This window comes from Micropterus salmoides, unplaced genomic scaffold (assembly GCF_014851395.1).
Source record: "Micropterus salmoides isolate LMB-PRFRI ecotype aquatic unplaced genomic scaffold, ASM1485139v1 Ms_hic_scaffold_5, whole genome shotgun sequence".
Taxonomy (NCBI): Eukaryota; Metazoa; Chordata; class Actinopteri; order Centrarchiformes; family Centrarchidae; genus Micropterus; species Micropterus salmoides.
The window spans coordinates 38076599-38101259 of record NW_024044237.1 but is presented as its reverse complement, the minus strand read 5'-3'; the positions used below and the strand labels follow the sequence as shown (position 1 = coordinate 38101259).

The window sequence follows — 24661 nt, the reverse complement described above, 5'->3', positions numbered from 1 at the left end:
CTTCAGCCTGATGACAGGAAACAGCTGACTCATTGGTGAATAAAAAAACCCATGTAAACATCAGTCTGTCAGGGAGGGAACAAGGTGCCTTAGTGAGATGAGAGGGATCGCTCATCAGTTTCCATGGCAACCCCAAACCTCAGCGACCTCATCAGAAGCAGACGCCGACGCTCTATCAACAGCAGCAGCTCCGTCCTCCTCCACGCCGAGAGGCTCCCGCGGGTCTGTGCAGAGACAGGAAGTGGGAATGATTGGTCCGTTCGGAGACAGGAAGTGGGATTGATTGGTCGGTCGGAGGTCACTGCCGCTCGCTGTCGAAGTGAACCACAGGTCTGAAGAGAAACATCCGGAAGCAAAAGTGGAAGTGCTCAGTCAGTGTGTTCACAGGTCAAGGTCACGTGTAAGTTCATGTAGAGGCAGAAACGTTGGAGGCGGGGCTCCGTTCCTTCCTCTGAAAGCTGCTCAGCGGTACACGAAGCGAAAACATTGCGGACCCACAGGAGCTTCCGCCGCCGAGCTGGCTAACTTCCTGTTTAGCCCTCTGTCAATTTCAGTGGGGGTAAAATGATGTAATGTTACTGGACCGAAGGGATCAAACTCTGACAGTGAAACGAGTCGCAGCGGTTACTGTGACGGGAGAGTAGCATGTGGCTGCAGTACCGGAGGCTGCAGATTCAGGACCCCCGCAATCCTGGGACCGCAGTTCTTTTGCGACAGCACCATCTAGTGGAGTGGTGGTTGTAATGCACAGCAACGCGAAGGAGGTTAACCGGTCGACATGCGTATCATCAATAACTTTATGCTCACACTCGGTGATGGTTGAGGTCAGGTGATTCGGCGGGCTGTCAGGAGTAACACAGCCAGCTGGCCGTATCAAAGTAAACAAGGGTCCTAGAAATGCAGGTCTGGTCCCAGGATTGAGGGGGTCCTGAAACTGCAGCCTCCGGTACTGCAGCTACATGCTACTCTGGAAAATGTCTTTGGAGCGCCGTGCAACACGTCACGACCCGTAAGTTCTAATTTCACGGTTTGGCCACTGTGTCACATTGGCTTCCCCGTGAAGGTCAAGAGCAGGCGGCCATGTTGTGGCGTTCTGCCCGTCAGTGTCTCTTCTCTCTCTGATGGATCATCTTCAGACCAAAGTTCAGGTTCTATATGGTCTCCGGCTGGACCACAACTCAGCTCCTTTAACCCTTTAACAGCCGCCGTTTGCCCCGCTGCTTCCTCTTTAACGCAGAGTTCACATTCTTCAGGTCAGTCTTAAAATAACAGTCACATGACCAGAAGTCGTTCATAAGGTGACAGCTGGTCTTATCTGGTTTGGGTTCTGGTCCAGAACTGAGACTGGGAACAAGACAAAGACCAGACAAAAAGACTAAAAGCAGGATAAAGACAAAACCCAGGACCAGGTCCAGTATATGTCCGCTGGTTCCGTTCCTGGTTCTGAGAGGACGAAGACTATGGTCTCTGAAAGCTGCTGACGGAGCCTCTTCACTAAACAAAGAGCCCCATCTTTTGCTCTCGGACAGGAAATACCAGACGGTTAAAATGACAAGACGCAGCAGAACGCAGTGTCCTCTCTTACACAACAGAGGTCAGAGGTCACAGAGGCCTGGCGGGACACTGAACGCCTCACGAGTGGAAAAACAGCAGATGGAGCAGGAACACGTGGATCAGCACTTTCAGCTGGCTTCGGGGCTCGGATGGAGGGAAGAACGGACTCGTTTGACCTCTGAACTCTGAGGAGGTTAAATTTACCAACGGACGCGTCAATCTGAGAGGATCCACATTCGCACCTCACATCTGAAGCCTGGTCTCCATGACGACGGGCTGAGGAGCCAATGAGCTTTGTGGCGAAGACAAAAAAAACATTTAATTAATTTATTCGTTAACAAGCTCAGAGGATCCATGAGAGGGACGGGCAGAGAGCCAGGAAGTAGACTGATCCCACAACTTCTCTGGTCCAGTGGACTCCTGAACCGCTGCAGGTTTTGGTTTTAGGATCTCAGGCCCCCTTTTTTTTAGTGGAAGTCACTCCTCAGATCTCTGTCCCTGATCAACAATGAGAGAAGACATTCACTCATGTGGCTTTTATCCAAAGCGACTTCTGTTTGAGGAACAACAAACAAACATCAGCTGGATCCTGCATTTATTCACTTCTCTACATTTACCTGTTTCAACAGCTGTTCTCTGATTACAGTTGTGTATTTTATGGGTTTTATTATCTGTACCTGACTGCTACTTTAATTTATGATGAATCAAGTTTGAACTAGTGTTGTAGTCTAGACCGCCCAAACCGAGACCGAGCCGAGACCAAGACCGGTTCCCCACATTACCTGACACACAATAACATGTGGAACCAGATCACAGGTGCTTCTGGTTAATCTGAAAGATCCGCATCCCCATTAAAACCCCCACAAACACTAAGAGCTGAAATCAACTCAAGCCTCTTTATTCAACACTGCTTCTCCATGGTTACCATCGCAGGAGGGTTGGGGGGTTACCGTCGCTAACGGTAACAACACATTTTTAATTAGGGTCATTGGTTTAATTTGAAGCAACACGTTTTACATTCATCAAAGTTAGAATGTTAACAAATAAATCAGACGATGCAAAACCAGTTTATTGATATTCCCAAAGTTATGGTCTTGAAATAAAGTCCTGAGTCCTTAATGTCCGAGACCGTGTCGAGACCAAGACCATCAGAAAGGGGTCTCGAGTACTACAACACTAGTTTGAACTACAAAGTACAAAAAGTGGCTGTTCACATCAACCCTATTACACAAAGTACAAAATGCTGTTTAGTCCGTTCCTGCTCGGACCTGTAAACATCACGACATCACAACCTTTCCTCCAGCGCCGCCATCAGGAGCCAAAGCCACCCACCTCCTGGAGGCTTTGTTTTACTTTCTGTCTCCCTGTTCGGCTTCAGCGAAGTGTTAAACTCCCAGCAGCCTTTCTCCCTCTCCTGAAAAACAAACCGCCTCTTAAAGCGAGTCTCCAGGCCTGAGGCGTCACCATGGAAACAGACCGAGGTGTCCTGCAAACTTCCAGTAAACAGCGAGTGTGAGAGAAGAGAAAGGGAAAGCTGCTGAGCTCCGGCTGAATAACTGGAAATTCCCAGGGAAATAATCCAAGAAGCTCCCGGTTGAGGGGGCAGAGTAAGGAAATAAATATCTTTATTAAAAGAGAAAATTTACATTCATCTCACACACAAGCAGAAACACAAGCAGAAAGCACGTGCTTCTGAAGCTGAAGGTGTTCCAGCCTTAAAGAGGCAAAGCATCAAGTTCATATGTCACATAGTATAGAGGGCGCGTGCTGGGAGGAGGTGTTGTGACTGTTGGTAGCACAGCGCCGAGCCGGCCGGGACGTTCTGGAATGATGAAACCAAGCGCTGGAATCTGGTAGCCGAGTGTTACAGAAACAAATTTGGGTGCCAGGTAGCAACATGTGTGGGTATTAGGAAGTGTTGGAACACAGTCACATCTTGGGGGGGGGGGGGGGGGGGGGGGCAGCAGTCAGCTGATCACATGTCACTCACGTCTTGCAAATTAGCAGCCGCCAGCTGGGAGGTGGTAGCCACGTGTTAGCATGTCACAGCCATGTGTCAGGACTCGGTAGCTGCACATTAGGAAGCGGTAGCCACACACTGAGACGTGAAAGCCACATGTTGTATATCAAAGCCACGTATTAGAACATGGTAGCCACATGGGGGACGGCGGTAGCCCAGGGTCCGCGTCAGGCTGACGGAGGCGCAGACTGCGGCAGCTGATAGAAGCCTTTCTTCCTGGATCTCCTCAGGTAGTCCAGGAGCAGCGCAGCAGCCGCTAGCCCGGCGGCAACGCAGAAGACTGGGACGGCGATGGCGCCGAGGCTGGGGGGACGGTGGGTGCTCCTCTCTGCAGGAAGTGAGACAAAGACTTCAGAATAAAAGAAAACATTTTCCATTTCAACACTTTAACAAAAGAAATAAGATTAAATTATAATAATGAGGTTAAACTTTGGGACCTCTGACGCTGATGCTGAAGACTTGGACCTGGTACCCGAGGTCGTTGGTCACGTTGACCTGGTAAAGCCCGGAGTCTCTGGCTGTGACGTTGACCAATAGAAAGGTGCCGTTGGGGGAGTACAGCTCCGTCCCATTGGTCAGCTTCTTCAGCACCACGGCTGCCGGCGGGAAGCTGATGGTTTGGCAGCACACGGTGACATTCTGTCCCTCCTGGACCACCGAAGACGGCAGGATGAGGACCGTGGTGTTCCTCGGAGGAGCTGGACCACAAGAAACCAGATTACGGTCAGAGGCAGAACCCGGTCACGTGATTCTCATTTAGACATAAAGGACGTCACGTGGTGCAGTGGCGGCGGGAACATCAGGGCTCCGCACACGAGAACAAGACGAGACGAGACTTTAATATATCCTGCATTCAGGACACGTCTCTCTCTACACTAATGATTTCATCTACACTAAAAGTCCAAAACCCAAAGAGAGTCTCTGGTCTGAGAAGCTGAAACCAGGAGAACAACAAAGAATCAGGACTGATGCCGTTTCATCTTCAGCAGCCTAAACCCTCACATTTATACTCGCGTGTTGGCGTCTGCGGCGCTCTGCAGGTGGAATCTGGGCCTGAACTTCACCAAGGCTGCGTTAATATTTCATGCCAGCAGATATATTTTATATCTTGGCTTTTTGAAAAATGTATTTCTGAATTATTTTACAGCAACATGTTGAATAACAACACGCAGGCTTCTTGGACTAAAACTATTAAAATCAGAGAGAGTTCAGTTCCAGCTCTGCAGTCACACCGCCAACATGCTGGTTAGCGTTATGGCGTCGGCTGCGTTGACCGTGCGGCTCTTCTGGACTTTTCAAATGTTATCCACCGAATGGATTAAACTCTGAAACACGTCGACTGTGTTCCAGCCGCTGGTTTGGCTGCAAGTTAAACTGGCTTCACAAAGCGCTCCCACTTCCTGGCAGCTCAGAGGAAACGATGCCACGAAGCCGACCAATCACAGTTCTTGCGGTCTGCGTCGCTGCGATGTGTAGTTAGAGTTTTGGGGGCGCAGGGTACGGCCGGAGACGTTACTTTACGATGGCTATGACAACCCTTTTAACAATTTTCCTAAACTCTTAACACAGTTTGCACAACATCCGTCTGCGCAGGCTTTACAATTAACTCGTTTCCTGTTGCTTTGACACAAAATGCAGTTTCTAACAGTTTACACAAATTTACAATGCTTGAACTTCTTTTCCACACAAGCTCAGCCAAGATCAAAACGATGGATTTTTACTGCATGTCAGAACAGATAACACCTTGTTCTAAAGCTAACTTATAGTGTGACTTGAAACACGCGTATATATATTTTAGGTCTGCAAATAGATCAGTCACAGCTGATTCCCATCTAGGAAACACACTCAGGTGTTCCTTCAGTTGCATGACCATGTGGTCTAATCTTGTGTGGAAAAGAAACAATACAGAGCAACACAAAGGAAGTCAGGAAAATGCCTGCACGAGGGAGAGGAGTCAGAATGTGCGGTGGTGCTCAAAGAAGGGCCCGAGCTGTGGTCACTGATGAAATAAGACCACGTCATAAACCACGGCTATCATACAGAGAGCTGGTGAACCAGCGCAGACACAGAAGCCAACAGGTTCCTCCTACTGCAAACTTTAAATAACTTTACCATGTAGTGCAGTGACTGTATGCTTCCGGTCCTAACATGGAACTGATTCAATGTCTACCTCCCTCAGGGGGCACCGGAACGCTCCTGAAGGAAGAACAGGAACTCGCTATTGTTAGTCCAGAGTTGTGGAGGACAACCTGGTCTTTGGAACAATGCAGCGTAACATCCATTTCATCTAGCTAAACACAGTCCCAATGAAACAACTGCGAGCGCATCAAGGAACTCCGTCGCCGATGCGTCCAGGTAAGGTCATTACTGTACTACGCATCGTGTGTCTTCCAGTAAACTACTCCATAAAGCTGAAGTGCAGTAGGACATACAGCAAAGCATTTACACATTCAGAGATCAAGTCCCACATGAAATGATCTACGTTGACGAGGCTGGCTTTAACTTGGCGCAGCAGAGGAGCCAACATCGCATCTCTTTTCTTTGGCATTTCCTTCGAGTTCAGTCTGTTATTATTCTTATTCACTATATATCGTATGTTATAATGTTTCATTGCTTTATTGCTGCTTTTACCGTGTGAGAAGTGTGCTATATAAATAATACTGATACTGCAACAACGGTCCACTCCTGTATGAATGTGAGATTGGCCCCTACAACACCGACCGCCTTCTCCTGGTTTTAGAAGACCTGTATGAAAGACAGGCGCTAGAGGCAGAAAGGGGACAGGTGGGAGACCAGGTGCCGATATACGTGATCACAAGGGACAAGCGGCGTTCCAGCATCCCCGTGCAGTCACAGCCTGCTTTTCCTCAACCCCACTGAGGAGTTCTTCTCAGCCTGGAGATGGAGGGTTTATGACCAAATGTCCCTCCTGCATGCAGTGGACGCTGCGTGCCAAGACATCACAGCTGAACCCTGCCTGGGGTGGATAAGCCGTGCCAAGAGATTCTTCCCAAGATGCCCTGAGAGCAGATATCAGGTGTGATGTGGACGGGAAGACGTGGCCAAATGCAGAAGACCGGGCGGATTAGAATCTGACTTTGTTTCTGTGGCATATTCTGTTTGAATATTTTGTCTCACACTGCAATATAATAATACTGTCAGTTTTCTTGCACGTGGAGCCTTTACTGCAACGATCCTGTCTTTGTATTTTTTATAAACCGATGGGTCATTCATCTTTTAGGAAACAAAACAAATTTACTAAACTCACACTCAACATTTACTGCAGTGCAAAGCAGAATCTGTGATCTGTACAATACAGCGTCTCTTGTTTCAGCAGCAGACCTGACACATTTAAATAATGCAGTTTCTGTCCACTGGGCTACGACCGGCTGAAAGAGAACGTGTGTTTTGGGAGATATAGTGTACTGTGTCACTGTATTATTGCATTTTGAAAATGAGTGTTGGAGTTTAGTTTTAACTGTTCTGCCAGTTGTGCTCAGACCTCTTGTTATTAACTTTAAATCACGTCTCCGACCGTCAGTTCTGTTTCTGAGCGTCAGTCCTGCTGCCGCCGGCAGACGACCTCATGTTCGTGTATTTAAAGGAGGGAAACACAGGCAGCTGTAAACTGTCATGTGACGACCTGCTGAGCCGACCCCGTTGACCTTTAACCCAACACTTCACCACCTGATATGGAGCGTGCATGTTTGTGCTTTTTTAATAAACTTCATGTCTGAAAAACATTCTGTCCCATTAAAACCTTTTTTAATTTGAATCTTTCAGATGAAGCGAAAGATGAATTTCCTGGAAACAGACGTGCCTGGAGGAGGTGGACAGCGGCCGCCGTCAGAGGAGGTCTGCGTCTGGTCAACATCAGCGTCTGACACATTACTCAGCAGGAAGGTCAGAGTTTATTTCTCACCGCACTCAGCGTCATGTGAAGGAGTCAGATAAGAGAAGCAGAAGAGGAGCTGCAGGAGGACTGAGGGAGTCCTGTCAGGACCTGGTCCTGGGTCCACTTCATTCTACCAAACTGCTGCCAACGAAACTACAGCTGAACAACGGAAGTGTTTGCAGCCGAGGACGACGTGAAGATTCATCAGGATAATTCTGATGATTATTAAGCAGGAAATCTCCAACACGCCCTCGTTTATTCATCTCTGTATGAAGCGTTCAGGATCCATCAGCTTTCTTTAGTGTCAGAACGAGACACAGAGAGAGCTTTAGCTTCAGGCTAACGTTAGCAGTTCAGCCCCCCCCATGTCAGACCCCTTGCCGTCACTTTTTAACGCCCTGGGTACCCTTTAGCGTTTAGGGCTCCGTGGACTCTTTAAAATGAAACTAGTTGTTAATGTTGTGAAACGCTGCAGTTTGGTCAGGATTAGGCCAAAATTAAAACTTAACGGAACGTCACTAAAAACATTCAGTGTTGACTTTTAGTTTCAGACGGAAACGAACGCCGGCCTCTGGGTGGAGGGTCCGGTTCCTCTGACTCTGTGAAATGTCCTACACCTGCGTCCTGCATTATCAAAACACTGACGCCAACGGGTCTTGACCACACGTCCATATGAAGACGGCTTGGTTCCCTCTTCAGGACCAACAGGAAATTACAACCTTCTGGGGGTTTAAGGGTCGTCAGTGCTTCTACAGTCTCGCTGCTGTAAAGATCAACGAGCCTGAATTTACTTTGGAGTGATTTACTTTCTTCCCATCAAACCTCCACATAAAGAGAGCTGCTGTCAAACACAGCTGCTCGTTTCTTTGTGTCGGAGCGACGTCTCACTCCGTTCATCTGTGACTCGGTCGGACTCGACGCTTCTGAGCTTTTAGTCCTGGTTTCTCTTCCAGTTTGATTTGTCTCGAGTTCCTCGCTCGGGTTCTCTGAGCTCGTGTTGTGAGCAGAGAGAGGAGACGGGTGTTGGAGGAAACTCTCGGCTCTTTAATCTCTCAGGAAGCTGCAGATAAAAACTGAACTGACACTGAAAGATGTGATGAAGCGGCGACAGCGCCTGAAGACAGGAAGTGAAAGTGAAACTAAAGATCGGCACCTCTGACGGTGATGGAGCTGTTGACCCTCTGGGACCCGTACTGGTTGGACGCTTCGCACTGGTAGTGGGCGGAGTCTTCCAGCAGGGCGGAGGAGAGGCTGAAGGAGAGCGAGGAGGAGGTGGCCCTCTGAAGCTCCGCCCCCTCCCTCCTCAGCACCAGCGTGGCGGGCGGAGCTCCGTCTGAGCGGCAGGTAACCGTCACCTGCTGACCCTCCACCACCTCCTCACCTGGACTCACTGAGATGGAGGTTCCCCTCGGAGGATCTGAAGCAGAAACAAGAGTGAGCTCATGAGTGACATCATCTCTCACCTAACTCTCCTCTCAGCCAATCAGAGAGCGGCTGAAAAATGCAGAGACACTCACAGTGGACCTGCAGGGGGACGCTGGTCCTCCTGGACCTCCACACGTCTCCGTCCTCCCTCAGCAGCTCGGCGCCACAGGTCAGGACCAGCTGCTCCTCCTCGACCCGGTGCCGAAGAACAGACGAGACGTTCCGCAAGGAACCGGAGAAGCTGAAGGACTCCGACCTCAGCGTCGCGTTCCCCGACAGCCACCGGATCCTCATCTGATTGGCTGAGAAGACGTTGCTGACATCACAGTGAAGGACCGCCTCCTGACCCAGCAGGACAGGACCAGGATCCTCCAGAACCGGATCAGAGGGAAACGCTGGAGAGAAGAAAAACACAGCAGACGTTCACGCAGCTGATCGATCAGCCGATCGGCTTCAGACTCTGCGGGTCGGGCTGCAGGGACGTTCGGCCCGGCGGCGTTACAGCCGAGCAATAAAACAATCATCATGATTATCAACAACATAACAAAACAATGTTTGATTTCATTCATTCGGGTCACTTCATTTTTAAAGATGTTGCTTTTGTTTTTTCTCCTAAACGTTCTGACTGTTTGGCATCAAGAGTTCGTTCTGAAGAAAAGTTTAAAACCACGTTAACTTTCACTCAGCAGAAACTCTTTTCTGTTTCAGCAGCTTCGGCCTGATGTTCAAATTAAACTCTGCCTGTCTCTGCTGCGGGGGAGGATTTGGCCGCTCTCCCCCTGTTGTGTCACTTCCTGTCAGAGGGAGCGTTGGAGTCAGTCCTCCTCGGTCCAGATTAAAGACAGATCTTTGTCAGGAAGTGTTCCTGCTCTCTGGATCAGCAGCAGAACAGCAGAGTGAGGACCTTCGCCCTCCCTGCCAACAGAAACAAATCTCTCCAAACACACAGCAGCTCCGACTGAAGTCCAGGACACCCCCGCCCTCCCGCCCCCCCGGCCCCCGCAGAGACCTGCAGGAATGTCTCAATATCAGATTTAATCCTGATGATTCAGGTCCTGATTGTTTTTCCTCTGATTCAAAACAGAGCCGAGAGTCTGCAGATAAAACTCCTCCGACCTGCTGGCTTTTCTTCATCAGACAGGAAGTCAGCAGAAAGATTAAAATACTCCTTAAAATAACACAAACTAACTCATCCCAACTCATCTGAACCCTCAACTCTGCCTTCATTCACAAACACTGAACTCCCACTCAGAGGTTCTCAGATGACCAGCAAGGGTTAATAAAGGAGGTCTGACTTCATACCACCTTAAACTCAGACCTTTCTGAGTTCTGTGTGTAAACTCAGGGGAAGTTAATTAATGAAGGACGTCTGAAATGAAGGGATGTCAGGAGACCCGATACTTCAGCACCAAGTCAATCCCAAAACCCTGAAAACATGTCTGCACTCGTTCTGCTGCGGTCCCGACGGTGCCGGGGACCCAACACGTGGAGGACAGCGACCGGTGCTGCTGCGGCGGCTCGTGTTTAGAAACCACGTGACGTGAGATTCCTTCAGCAGCTCTGTGTCAAAGCCCGGACTTCTCCCAGCTGGAGAAATCACTAAAATCACCGCCTTTTTTCACCTACGTCATATTTCGAAAATCAGAAACATCCTGTCTAAAAATGATGCAGAAAAACTAGTCCATGCATTTGTTACTTCTAGGCTGGATTACTGCAATTCCTTATTATCAGGCTGCTCGAAAAAGTCCATTAAGACTCTTCAGCTGATCCAGAATGCTGCAGCACGTGTTCTGACAGGAACCAGGAAAAGAGATCACATTTCTCCTGTTTTAGCTTCTTTGCATTGACTTCCAGTAAAATCCAGAATAGAATTTAAAATCATTCTTCTTACCTACAAAGCTCTTAATGGTCAGGCACCATCTTATCTTAAAGAGCCCATAGTACCTTACTACCCCACCAGAGCACTGCGCTCCCAGAATGCAGGGTTACTTGTGGTTCCTAGAGTCTCCAAAAGTAGACTAGGAGCCAGAGCGTTCAGCTATCAAGCTCCTCTCCTGTGGAACCAGGTTCCAGTTTGGGTTCAGGAGGCAGACACCATCTCCACATTTAAGAGTAGGCTTAAGACTTTCCTCTTTGATAAAGCTTATAGTTAGGGCTGGCTCAGGTGAGTCCTGAACCATCCCTTAGTTATGCTGCTATAGGCCTAGACTGCCGGGGGATTTCCCATGATGCACTGAGCTCCTCTCTCCTCTACTTTCTCTCCCTCTGTATGCAACGACTATTGTTATTATAATCATTAACACTACTATAAATATCTGTACCAGTTTTCATTTAGTCTATAGCAACATCACCTTTACTGTGTGTACCTCTGTGTGGATATTGTGTAGGCTGCCTCTCTCGCTCTCTCTCTCTCTCTCCCTCTCTCTCTCTCTCTCTCTCTCGCCCACCCTGAGTCATGGTTCTGCTCGAGGTTTCTGCCTCTTAAAGGAAGTTTTTCCTTGCCTCTGTCTCCTAGTGAGTACGGTCTAGACCTGCTCTTTATGAAAAGCGCTGTGAGATAACTGTTGTTGTGATTTGGCGCTATATAAATAAAATTGAATTTAAGATGGCGATACAGTTTGCAGCTCTAAGAGCTGAACGTCTGTCGAACGCTGCTGTCACTGAGTCTGAGAAGGTCAATACGTCCGTCTCTCAGACGGAGACACATTTCACACCGAGAGACTGTAAAGTTAAGAAAGTGAATGAATTCACTTAATAATTAAATAATCAGAGTGCAGGTGGTACTTTGTGACGTCCTCTCTCTCACAGTGTTAGTTGAGCCCGTTTTACTGGTACCCACTACAGAACCTCTGGTATGGTGGACTCTGGTTCTGGTACTGAAACAGCTGATGAGTTCAGTAAACTCAGGATGAACTATGGGGTTCTGGTTCCAGTGGAACAGAACACAGTTTCACCTGGTCTCATTATTCTGATGTTGTCCTCTCTGGGCCACCGTACCAAAGGGAGTGGGGTTAATAATGTCTCAGTGGACTCACAGTGGACGTGGACCTGGCTGTTTCCGGTCCTGATGACGGAGTCGCACTCGGCCTCGCAGCTGTATCCTCCCTGATCCTGGAGGTCCAGGTCCTGCAGGTGGAGCGGGACAGTCCGTCCTGCTGCTGCGTCCTCTGGAGGACGGTCCGGTCCCGGGCTGTAGTCCAGGTGAGGGAGGGGGGTTGGAGACACCCGGGCTCTGCAGGTCAGGACCAGACCTGAACCCCGCTCTGCTGCTGAGACCGGAGGACTCACCTCCACCTGCAGAGGGTGACCTGGCAGAACAACAGAACCGTTTACAGACTGAAATATTCATCCGTTCATCCTGATTTATATCAACAGGCTCGTTTATTTGTCTCTGTGCCGGCTGTTCAGACCCGGGTCCATCAGCGTCTCACAGGCTACTACTGCTGACGGAGTTTCATGAGGAGGGAAAAGTTCAGGAGTCGCTGAGCAGAGACACCTTCAGTCTAACGTTTGAACATTAGCGTGTTAGGAAGGAGAGAAGGGTCCCACTTCACTGAAGTACTGGTTTTAAGAAACGTGAGCAGAGACAGGAGACGGAAACTCTCGGCTCTTTAATCTCTCAGGAAGCTGCAGATAAAAACTGAACTGACACTGAAAGATGTGATGAAGCGGCGACAGCGCCTAAAGACAGGAAGTGAAAGTGAAACTAAAGATCGGCACCTCTGACGGTGATGGAGCTGTTGACCCTCTGGGACCCGTACTGGTTGGACGCTTCGCACTGGTAGTGGGCGGAGTCTTCCAGCAGGGCGGAGGAGAGGCTGAAGGAGAGCGAGGAGGAGGCGGCCCTCTGAAGCTCCGCCCCCTCCCTCCTCAGCACCAGCGTGGCGGGCGGAGCTCCGTCTGAGCGGCAGGTAACCGTCACCTGCTGACCCTCCACCACCTCCTCACCTGGACTCACTGAGATGGAGGTGTTGGTGGGCGGAGCTGTGGGAGGGGCAGACAGGTGGGTGAGAGGCTGGTGACAGGTAAACATGAAGGACACAACGAGGACACAACAAGGAGACAATAAGGAGACACCGAGGAGACACCAAGGAGACAATAAGGAGACACCAAGGAAACACTCAGAAGACAACAAGGAGACAACAAGGAGACACTCAGGAGACAATAAGGAAACACCAAGGAGACACCAAGGAGACAACAAGGAAACACTCAGAAGACAATAAGGAGACACCAAGAAGACACCAAGGAGACAACAAGGAAACACTCAGAAGACAATAAGGAGACACCAAGGAGACAACAAGGAAACACCAAGGAGACACCAAGGAGACAACAAGGAAACACTCAGAAGACAATATGGAGACAATAAGGAGACACCAAGGAGACACTCAGGAGACACCAAGGAGACACTCAGAAGACAATAAGGAGACACCAAGGAGACACACAGAAGACAATAAGGAGACACCAAGGAGACAACAAGGAGACACTCAGGAGACAACAAGGAAACACTCAGAAGACAATAAGGAGACACTCAGGAGACAACAAGGAAACACTCAGAAGACAATAAGGAGACACCAAGGAGACAATAAGGAGACACTCAGAAGACAATAAGGAGACACCAAGGAGACACCAAGGAGACACTCAGAAGACAATAAGGAGACACCAAGGAGACAACAAGGAAACACTCAGAAGACAATAAGGAGACACCAAGGAGACACCAAGGAGACAACAAGGAAACACCAAGGAGACAACAAGGAAACACCAAGGAGACACTAAGGAGACACCAAGGAGACAACAAAGAAACACTCAGAAGACAACAAGGAAACACTCAAGACAATAAGGAGACACCAAGGAGACAACAAGGAAACACTCAGAAGACAATAAGGAGACACCAAGGAGACAATAAGGAGACACCAAGGAGACACACAGAAGACAATAAGGAGACAACAAAGGAGACACTAAGGAGACACCAATGAGACACTAAGGAGACAACAAGGAGACACTCAGAAGACAATAAGGAGACACTAAGGAGACAACAAGGAAACACTCAGAAGACAATAAGGAGACACCAAAGAGACACTAAGGAGACAACAAGGAAACACTCAGAAGACAATAAGGAGACACCAAGGAGACACCAAGGAGACAACAAGGAAACACTCAGAAGACAATAAGGAGACACCAAGGAGACAACAAGGAAACACTCAGTAGACGTAGACAATAAGGAGACACAAGGAGACCCCAAGGAGACAACAAGGAAACACTCAGAAGACAATAAGAGACACTAAGGAGACACCAAGGAGACACTAAGGAGACAACAAGAAGACACCAAGGAGACACTCAGAAGACAATAAGGAGACACCAAGGAGACACACAGAAGACAATAAGGAGACAACAAAGGAGACACTAAGGAGACAACAAGGAAACACTAAGGAGACAACAAGGAGACACCAAGGAGACACTCAGAAGACAATAAGGAGACACCAAGGAGACACTCAGAAGACAATAAGGAGACACTCAGAAGACAATAAGGAGACAACAAAGGAGACACTCAGAAGACAATAAGGAGACACCAAAGAGACACCAAGGAGACAACAAGGAGACAACAAGGAGACACTCAGAAGACAATAAGGAGACACTAAGGAGACAACAAGGAAACACTCAGAAGACAATAAGGAGACACCAAGGAGACACCAAGGAGACACTCAGAAGACAATAAGGAGACACCAAGGAGACACTCAGAAGACAATAAGGAGACACCAAGGAGACAACAAGGAAACACCAAGGAGACACCAAGGAGACAACAAGGAGACACTCAGAAGACAATAAGGAGACACCAAGGAGACACTCAGAAGACAATAAGGAGACACTAAGGAGACAACAAGGAGACACACAGAAGACAATAAGGAGACACCAAGGAGACACCAAGGAGACAACAAGGAGACAACAAGGAAACACTCAGAAGACAATAAGGAGACACTAAGGAGACACCAAAGAGACACCAAGGAGACACTCAGAAGACAATAAGGAGACACCAAGGAGACACCAAGGAGACACTCAGAAGACAATAAGGAGACACCAAGGAGACAACAAGAAAACACTCAGAAGACAATAAGGAGACACCAAGGAGACAACAAGGAAACACCAAGGAGACACTAAGGAGACACCAAGGAGACACTAAGGAGACACCAAGGAGACAACAAAGAAACACTCAGAAGACAACAAGGAAACACTCAAGACAATAAGGAGACACCAAGGAGACAACAAGGAAACACTCAGAAGACAATAAGGAGACACCAAGGAGACAATAAGGAGACACCAAGGAGACACAGAAGACAATAAGGAGACAACAAAGGAGACACTAAGGAGACACCAATGAGACACTAAGGAGACACTAAGGAGACAACAAGGAGACACTCAGAAGACAACAAGGAGACACTAAGGAGACAACAAGGAAACACTCAGAAGACAATAAGGAGACACCAAAGAGACACTAAGGAGACAACAAGGAAACACTCAGAAGACAATAAGGAGACACCAAGGAGACACCAAGGAGACAACAAGGAAACACTCAGTAGACGTAGACAATAAGGAGACACCAAGGAGACCCCAAGGAGACAACAAGGAAACACTCAGAAGACAATAAGGAGACACTAAGGAGACACCAAGGAGACACTAAGGAGACAACAAGAAGACACCAAGGAGACACTCAGAAGACAATAAGGAGACACCAAGGAGACACACAGAAGACAATAAGGAGACAACAAAGGAGACACTAAGGAGACAACAAGGAAACACTAAGGAGACAACAAGGAGACACCAAGGAGACACTCAGAAGACAATAAGGAGACACCAAGGAGACACACAGAAGACAATAAGGAGACACCAAGGAGACACTCAGAAGACAATAAGGAGACAACAAAGGAGACACTCAGAAGACAATAAGGAGACACCAAAGAGACAACAAGGAGACAACAAGGAGACAACAAGGAGACACTCAGAAGACAATAAGGAGACACCAAGGAGACAACAAGGAAACACTCAGAAGACAATAAGGAGACACCAAGGAGACAACAAGGAAACACTGAGAAGACAATAAGGAGACACCAAGGAGACACCAAGGAGACACTCAGAAGACAATAAGGAGACACCAAGGAGACACACAGAAGACAATAAGGAGACACCAAGGAGACACACAGAAGACAATAAGGAGACACCAAGGAGACACACAGAAGACACCAAGGAGACACCAAGGAGACACCAAGGAGACAACAAGGAGACACTCAGAAGACAATAAGGAGACACCAAGGAGACACTCAGAAGACAATAAGGAGACACTAAGGAGACAACAAGGAAACACACAGAAGACAATAAGGAGACACCAAGGAGACAACAAGGAGACAACAAGGAAACACTCAGAAGACAATAAGGAGACACTAAGGAGACACTAAGGAGACACCAAAGAGACACCAAGGAGACACTCAGGAGACAACAAGGAAACACTCAAGACAATAAGGAGACACCAAGGAGACAACAAAGAAACACTCAGAAGACAATAAGGAGACACTAAGGAGACACCAAGGAGACACTAAGGAGACAACAAGGAAACACCAAGGAGACACCAAGGAGACACACAGAAGACAATAAGGAGACAACAAGGAGACACTCAGAAGACAATAAGGAGACACTAAGGAGACAACAAGGAAACACTCAGAAGACAATAAGGAGACAACAAGGAGACACTCAGAAGACAATAAGGAGACACTAAGGAGACAACAAGGAAACACTCAGAAGACAATAAGGAAACACTCAGAAGACAATAAGGAGACACTAAGGAGACACCAAGGAGACACACAGAAGACAATAAGGAGACAACAAAGGAGACACTAAGGAGACACCAAGGAGACAACAACGAAACACTAAGGAGACAACAAGGAGACAACAACGAAACACTAAGGAGACACCAAGGAGACACTCAGAAGACAATAAGGAGACACCAAGGAGACACACAGAAGACACCAAGGAGACACCAAGGAGACAACAAGGAGACACTCAGAAGACAATAAGGAGACAACAAGGAGACACTCAGAAGACAATAAGGAGACACTAAGGAGACAACAAGGAAACACTCAGAAGACAATAAGGAGACACCAAGGAGACACCAAGCAGACAACAAGGAAACACCAAGGAGACAACAAGGAAACACTCAGAAGACACTAAGGAGACACCAAGGAGACAACAAAGAAACACTCAGAAGACAACAAGGAAACACTCAAGACAATAAGGAGACACCGAGGAGACAACAAGGAAACACTCAGAAGACAATAAGGAGACACCAAGGAGACACCAAGGAGACAACAAGGAAACACTCAGAAGACAATAAGGAGACACCAAGGAGACACCAAGGAGACAACAAGGAAACACTAAGGAAACACTAAGGAAACACTCAGAAGACAATAAGGAGACACCAAGGAGACACCAAGGAGACAACAAGGAAACACTAAGGAGACAACAAGGAAACACTAAGGAGACAACAAGAAGACACCAAGGAGACACTCAGAAGACAATAAGGAGACACCAAGGAGACACACAGAAGACAATAAGGAGACACTAAGGAGACACCAAGGAGACACTAAGGAGACAACAAGGAAACACCAAGGAGACACCAAGGAGACACACAGAAGACAATAAGGAGACAACAAAGGAGACACTAAGGAGACACCAATGAGACACCAAGGAGACAACAAGGACACTCAGAAGACAATAAGGAGACACCAAGGAGACAACAAAGAAACACTCAGAAGACAATAAGGAGACACTAAGGAGACACCAAGGAAACACTCAGAAGACAATAAGGAGACACTAAGGAGACACCAAGGAAACACTCAGAAGACAATAAGGAGACACCAAGGAGACACCAAGGAGACACCAAGGAGACAACAAGGAAACACTCAGAAGACACTAAGAGACACCAAGGAGACACCAAGGAAACACTCAGAAGACACTAAGGAGACACCAAGGAGACACTCAGAAGACACTAAGGAGACACCAAGGAGACACCAAGGAAACACTCAGAAGACAATAAGGAGACACTAAGGAGACACCAAGGAGACACCAAGGAGATGGGTAAAGAAACAGGAGCTTCACTCTCACCGTGAACGATGACCTCCACAGCGGCGGTCTGGTTTCCTTCTGCGTTTTGGGCCTCACAGTCGTACCATCCGGCCCCAGACAGACTCACCGCCGGAAAGACCAGCTGACGGCCTCGACCCCGTGGCAAGGACCGCCCGCCCGCCGTCCTGAAGCTCCAGGTGACGCTCGGCTCGGGGTTTCCCTCCGCAGAACAGTCGAGAGTGAGCGGCGAGCCGGCCATCACCAACACAGAGTCTGGCATCACCGTGACGACGGGAGCGTCTAAAGAGGAGGCGGAGACAGAGACGGTTCAGTGTTTCCAGCTGTGAAATACTGCGGGAGGCGAGGGAGGAAATGAGATGAGGAGCGAGACACGGGTCGACATGTCTGCATTACAAAGGCTTTATTCTCATATTTAGAGTTTTGATTCCATGAGCTGCAAACCGTCAGCATCTGAAATATTTCACTTTATGTGGATGAACGCAGAATTTATCGAGGTTTCACTTTTGCAATTAAATTACAGAAAAAACAGGAACTTTTTTGCGACATTCAGGAGAATCGATGGTGGTGATGTACTGAAACCCCCAGACCCCAGACCTGACTGCGTCCCCTCAGCTACAGAGGGGAAAGAGGACTTCTGTTTCTCATGACTGAGTCTGTAAAGGTTTGGTGGGAGATTGGGAGATCAGAGGACTTGGACTCACAGAGCGGGTTTAGGGGGACGGTGGTCTCTCTGGTCCTGTCCTCAGCAGGCAGGTTCAGCAGTTCCAGCGTGGCCCTGCAGCTGATGTTTCGTCCCGAGTCCTGGTTCAGAGGGGTGAATCTGTATTCAGATTGGACTGAGCTGGAAACAGGATTTCCCACACTGCTCGGCAGGACGACGTCTCCTCTGATCCAGGTGAAGGTCAGCAGCTCGGCGGGGTAAACTTCAGACACCTGGCAGGTCAGGGTGGACTCCACCCCCAGTCTCAGGTGGTCCTGACCTGTGATCACAGGACCTGACGGGAAGGCTGGACCCAGCAGAGACATAGAGGACAGTAAGAGGTCCACAAGGGACAGACATGGACAGTTACACTGTGTGTGTTACAGTGTGTGTTACAGTGTGTGTTACACTGTGTGTGTGTTACAGTGTGTGTTACAGTGTGTGTGTGTTACAGTGTGTGTTACAGTGTGTGTTACAGTGTGTGTTACACTGTGTGTGTGTTACAGTGTGTGTTACAGTGTGTGTGTGTTACAGTGTGTGTTACACTGTGTGTGTGTTACACTGTGTGTTACAGTGTGTGTGTGTTACAGAGTGTGTGTGTTACAGAGTGTGTTACAGTGTGTGTGTGTTACACTGTGTGTCACACTGTGTGTGTGTTACACTGTGTGTGTGTTACACTGTGTTTTACAGAGTGTGTGTGTTACAGAGTGTGTCACAGTGTGTGTGTTACACTGTGTGTGTGTTACACTGTGTGTGTGTTACACTGTGTGTGTGTTACACTGTGTGTGTTACACTGTGTGTGTTACACTGTGTGTTACAGAGTGTGTGTTACACTGTGTGTTACAGTGTGTGTGTTACACTGTGTGTGTGTTACACTGTGTGTTACAGTGTGTGTGTGTTACAGAGTGTGTGTGTTACAGAGTGTGTTACAGTGTGTGTGTGTTACACTGTGTGTTACAGTGTGTGTGTTACACTGTGTGTTACAGTGTGTGTGTGTTACACTGTGTGTTACAGTGTGTGTGTGTTACACTGTGTGTTACACTGTGTGTTACAGTGTGTGTGTTACAGTGTGTGTGTGTTACACTGTGTGTTACAGTGTGTGTGTTACACTGTGTGTTACAGTGTGTGTGTGTTACACTGTGTGTTACAGTGTGTGTGTGTTACACTGTGTGTTACAGTGTGTGTGTGTTACAGAGTGTGTGTGTTACAGAGTGTGTTACAGTGTGTGTGTGTTACAGAGTGAGTGTGTTACACTGTGTGTGTGTTACACTGTGTGTTACAGTGTGTGTGTGTTACAGAGTGTGTGTGTTACAGAGTGTGTGTGTTACACTGTGTGTTACAGTGTGTGTGTTACAGTGTGTGTGTGTTACAGAGTGAGTGTGTTACAGTGTGTGTGTGTTACACTGCGTGTTACAGTGTGTGTGTGTTACAGAGTGTGTGTGTTACAGAGTGTGTGTGTTACACTGTGTGTTACAGTGTGTGTGTTACAGTGTGTGTGTGTTACACTGTGTGTCACAGTGTGTGTGTGTTATAGAGTGTGTCACAGTGTGTGTGTGTTACACTGTGTGTCACAGTGTGTGTGTGTTACACTGTGTGTCACAGTGTGTGTGTGTTACACTGTGTGTGTGTTACACTGTGTGTGTTACACTGTGTGTGTGTTACACTGTGTGTGTTACACTGTGTGTCACAGTGTGTGTGTGTTATAGAGTGTGTCACAGTGTGTGTGTGTTACACTGTGTGTGTGTTACACTGTGTGTCACAGTGTGTGTGTGTTACAGTGTGTGTGTGTTACACTGTGTGTCACAGTGTGTGTGTGTTACACTGTGTGTGTGTTACACTGTGTGTCACAGTGTGTGTGTGTTACAGAGTGTGTTACAGTGTGTGTGTGTTACAGTGTGTGTGTGTTACACTGTGTGTCACAGTGTGTGTGTGTTACACTGTGTGTGTGTTACACTGTGTGTCACAGTGTGTGTGTGTTACAGAGTGTGTTACAGTGTGTGTGTGTTACACTGTGTGTCACAGTGTGTGTGTGTTACACTGTGTGTCACAGTGTGTGTGTGTTACACTGTGTGTCACAGTGTGTGTGTGTTACAGAGTGTGTCACAGTGTGTGTGTGTTACAGTGTGTGTGTGTTACACTGTGTGTTACAGTGTGTGTGTGTTACAGAGTGTGTTACAGTGTGTGTGTGTTACAGAGTGTGTGTGTTACAGAGTGTGTCACAGTGTGTGTGTGTTACAGTGTGTGTGTGTTACAGAGTGTGTGTGTTACAGAGTGTGTCACAGTGTGTGTGTGTTACAGTGTGTGTGTGTTACAGTGTGTGTGTGTTACAGTGTGTGTGTGTTACAGTGTGTGTGTGTTACAGTGTGTGTGTGTTACAGTGTGTGTGTGTTACACTGTGTGTTACAGTGTGTGTGTGTTACAGAGTGTGTTACAGTGTGTGTGTATTACAGAGTGTGTGTGTTATAGAGTGTGTTACAGAGTGTGTGTGTTACACTGTGTGTTACAGTGTGTGTGTGTTACAGAGTGTGTGTGTTACAGTGTGTGTGTGTTACAGTGTGTGTGTGTTACAGTGTGTGTGTGTGTTACAGTGTGTGTGTGTTACAGTGTGTGTTACAGTGTGTGTGTGTTACAGTGTGTGTTACAGTGTGTGTGTTACAGTGTGTGTTACAGTGTGTGTTACACAGTGTGTGTTACAGTGTGTGTGTGTTACAGTGTGTGTTACAGTGTGTGTTACAGTGTGTGTTACAGTGTGTGTGTGTGTTACAGTGTGTGTTACAGTGTGTGTTACAGTGTGTGTTACAGTGTGTGTTACAGTGTGTGTGTGTGTTACAGTGTGTGTTACAGTGTGTGTTACAGTGTGTGTTACAGTGTGTGTTACAGTGTGTGTGTGTGTTACAGTGTGTGTTACAGTGTGTGTTACAGTGTGTTACAGTGTGTGTGTGTGTTACAGTGTGTGTTACAGTGTGTGTTACACAGTGTGTGTGTTACAGTGTGTGTGTGTGTTACAGTGTGTGTTACAGTGTGTGTTACAGTGTGTGTTACAGTGTGTGTGTGTTACAGTGTGTGTTACAGTGTGTGTGTGTTACAGTGTGTGTGTGTTACAGTGTGTTACAGTGTGTGTATTACAGAGTGTGTGTGTTACAGTGTGTGTTACAGTGTGTGTTACAGTGTGTGTTACAGTGTGTGTGTCTCAGTAGAAACTCACAGTAAACCTGCACCGAGGTTTTAATCTGCCTGTTCTGTCCTCCACAGCTGACTTTACACAGCAGGAGTCCCTCATGCTCCATCATCACGGGGTCAAAGGTCACCACGGAGTGAGTCCTGTTGGTGCTGACGGAGGCGGTCAGAGGCCGGTCCCCCATCAGGGACCAAGACACGATCGGCATCTCAGGACATTGCTGAACGTGGCACACCAGCTGCTGACGCTCCCCGAGTCTCAACAGAGGCCTTTTGGGAGACACGTCCACACCCAGACCCTGAACGCAACACGCTGACATCAGCAGTACAGCTGTGAAGGTAAACAACAACAACAACAAGACTAGTTTAACTCCCGTCCATCAACTCGCTGACAACACAGAGTTTACTGATGAGAGGAGGGCACCGCGTTTATTGATCATTTATAATCAATAAACAGGTCAGAAACAGACTTTAATAATATAAACGTCTTCACTGGAGAAGGTTTGATAAATAAACATTAAACACGTCATCAATCGTTACTTACATGTTTACAGGCCGATTAAATGCGATCAGTAAGTACAGAAGATGTGTGCTGATGAAACAATCAGCTGATCAGTCGGTTTGTCCATCAACAGAAAAAGAATTCCTCACTGATTGGTGTCAGTTTCTCTCTGTTTCTAAACTAAACCTTAATCAATCAGTCAAGAAACAATTAATGATTAATGATTAACGGCCCCTTAGTCACCAGGGGCCCACAGGGGTCACCAGAGGTCACCAGGGGCCAGCAGGAGCCCATAAACCATCAGGGAGTAAATATATAGATGGTGTTAGAGGCCCCTAAACCTCAGAACCTACATATCCTCCTGGCAGGAATGTGAATTTGCATGTTTCTGATTGGTAACGGCGGCATTTTGCTGATGACATCACGTTGTGTCGTCATACTGACTGGTCGAAGCTGTCCCTGGACGCAGCTCTTGATTGGACTGAGGATCAGATAAACTCACTACAGCAGCGTGGATCCCTCCGCCGCTGGAAGTAGTCCCAGCAGACGCGCTCTGTGGTCTCTTAGGGTCCCAGAAGTCCCCGTTCCACTGCTGCCTGGATCCGTTTTCAGTTTGGTTTTATTTTTTGGTCTCAGAGTTCTAATCTGAATAATCTGATCCTCAGACCAATCAAACGCTGCGTGCAGGACAGCTTTAACCAATCACAGCTCTCTCGCTCGTTTCAGCGGCATCAGTCTGACAGCAGCCGTGTCCAGTCAGAAACATGGTGATGGTGCAGTGGACACAGGGTTTTGGTGTGTGAGAGCAGTGTTCAGTTCCCACTGTGACCAACGTGTCCCTGTACAGCAGCTGAGTCGCTGAATGAATAAATGTACGATGACGCGGTGGATTTCTAATGACAACATGATCATCAGGAGGAGGTCGGTGACAGAACTCTGATGTTTGGAAACTGTCACGTAAAACCAGTAAAAAAATCAATCACTCAATACTAGTTCAGAGTTTCTCAACATCTGGCCGTGGCTCCTCGTGGGGTCACCTGAGGTCAGCACATTAAACTGCTGTCTGACAGGTTTATATTCTATATATGATTCTATACGCTTTAATGAAGATGAACGCGTTATCATCATCAGAAGCACCCAGACCATCACAATACAAACACAGAGACTGGATTTCACACCGGAGACAAAATAAAGATCTCACCTGCGAGCAGCCGGACAAAGATCCTGCAGACAGACGGCAGAGACATCTCACTCCTCTGAGGGTCTGAACACACTGATGAACAGCAGCGTCTCCTTTGTGTCCAGGTTTCACACTGATCACAAACAAACGCCTCTCAGCTGCTCAGCCTTTCTCTCTCTCTCTCTCTCTCTCTCTCTCTCTGTGTTTACCCAGGCTGCAGACCACAGCGCCCTCTGCAGGACGCACCTCAAACTGCACTGGACAACATTTCTCTTTCACTTCCATTGTTATTCCTCCTTCTCCTCTCTTTCACTTGCATTTTCATTATTATGATGGGAAACTTTGATCGGTTTAACTGTTTCCGGGTGTTTGTGATAAACTGATGAATCACTTCACTTTTAGACAGTTTTGGAAGTAATAAAGTGTTTTGTTTCTACTGGAGCCTCCGTCTTTCCTCATTATTCAAACTCTTTCAACTTTATTTTAAATTCTGATTGATTGACTGATTGATTGACTGTGTGATCACAGACTGAGTGCCTCCCCAGCTGGCATTCATCAGTCTGCTGAGTCACTGAGGAGGAGCAGTCATGTGACCACGCTCACTTTCACTTGATTAAACTGTGACAGGTGAAGAGGTTTCTGACCTTTGACTTCATGCAGACAGGCAGTGCGATGAGCAGCGAGGTCATGTGATCTCTCCCATCCTCTTCCTCCGGGTCCCTCTGCTCAGCAGGTGGACCCTGATCCGATGAACCACCTCAGCTGCTCAGAGCTCCTCCCCCTGAGGAGGAAGCTCATGTTGGCCACCTGATCTGGATCTGTCGGTCACCGTCCACAGCTCGAGACCAGGGGACCCGGTCGTAGTCAGTGACGCACATGTAGACTCAGGGCTCTACAGTGCGACCATTTTGCTCGCATATGCGCCTAAAAATCGAGACGTGGGAAGCAGAAAATGATTTACGAGCACAACGTGCGACTATCTACAACCTTGGATAGCCCAGCAGCTCGTTACAAAACAAAGACAGAGCTGCAGCAGCTGGAGCAGCGAGACACAAGACAGATAACGAGGACGTGGGTTT

The 24661-nt window shown here is 47.8% G+C and overlaps 1 protein-coding gene across 1 annotated transcript; it reads right to left on the bottom strand.

Annotated features, from left to right (window-relative positions):
* Positions 1-2431: 2431 nt before the first annotated feature.
* LOC119888645 (vascular cell adhesion protein 1-like) lies at positions 2432-23761 on the bottom strand. Its single transcript, XM_038699305.1, is given in 12 exon segments — positions 2432-3902; positions 4012-4272; positions 8623-8886; positions 8987-9289; positions 11930-12034; positions 12037-12122; positions 12124-12202; positions 12615-12878; positions 18042-18302; positions 18725-19030; positions 21929-22231; positions 23604-23761. Coding segments are annotated over 12 exon segments (2439 nt in total). The 5' UTR covers positions 23650-23761; the 3' UTR covers positions 2432-3741.
* Between the last annotated feature and the right edge of the window lie 900 nt (positions 23762-24661).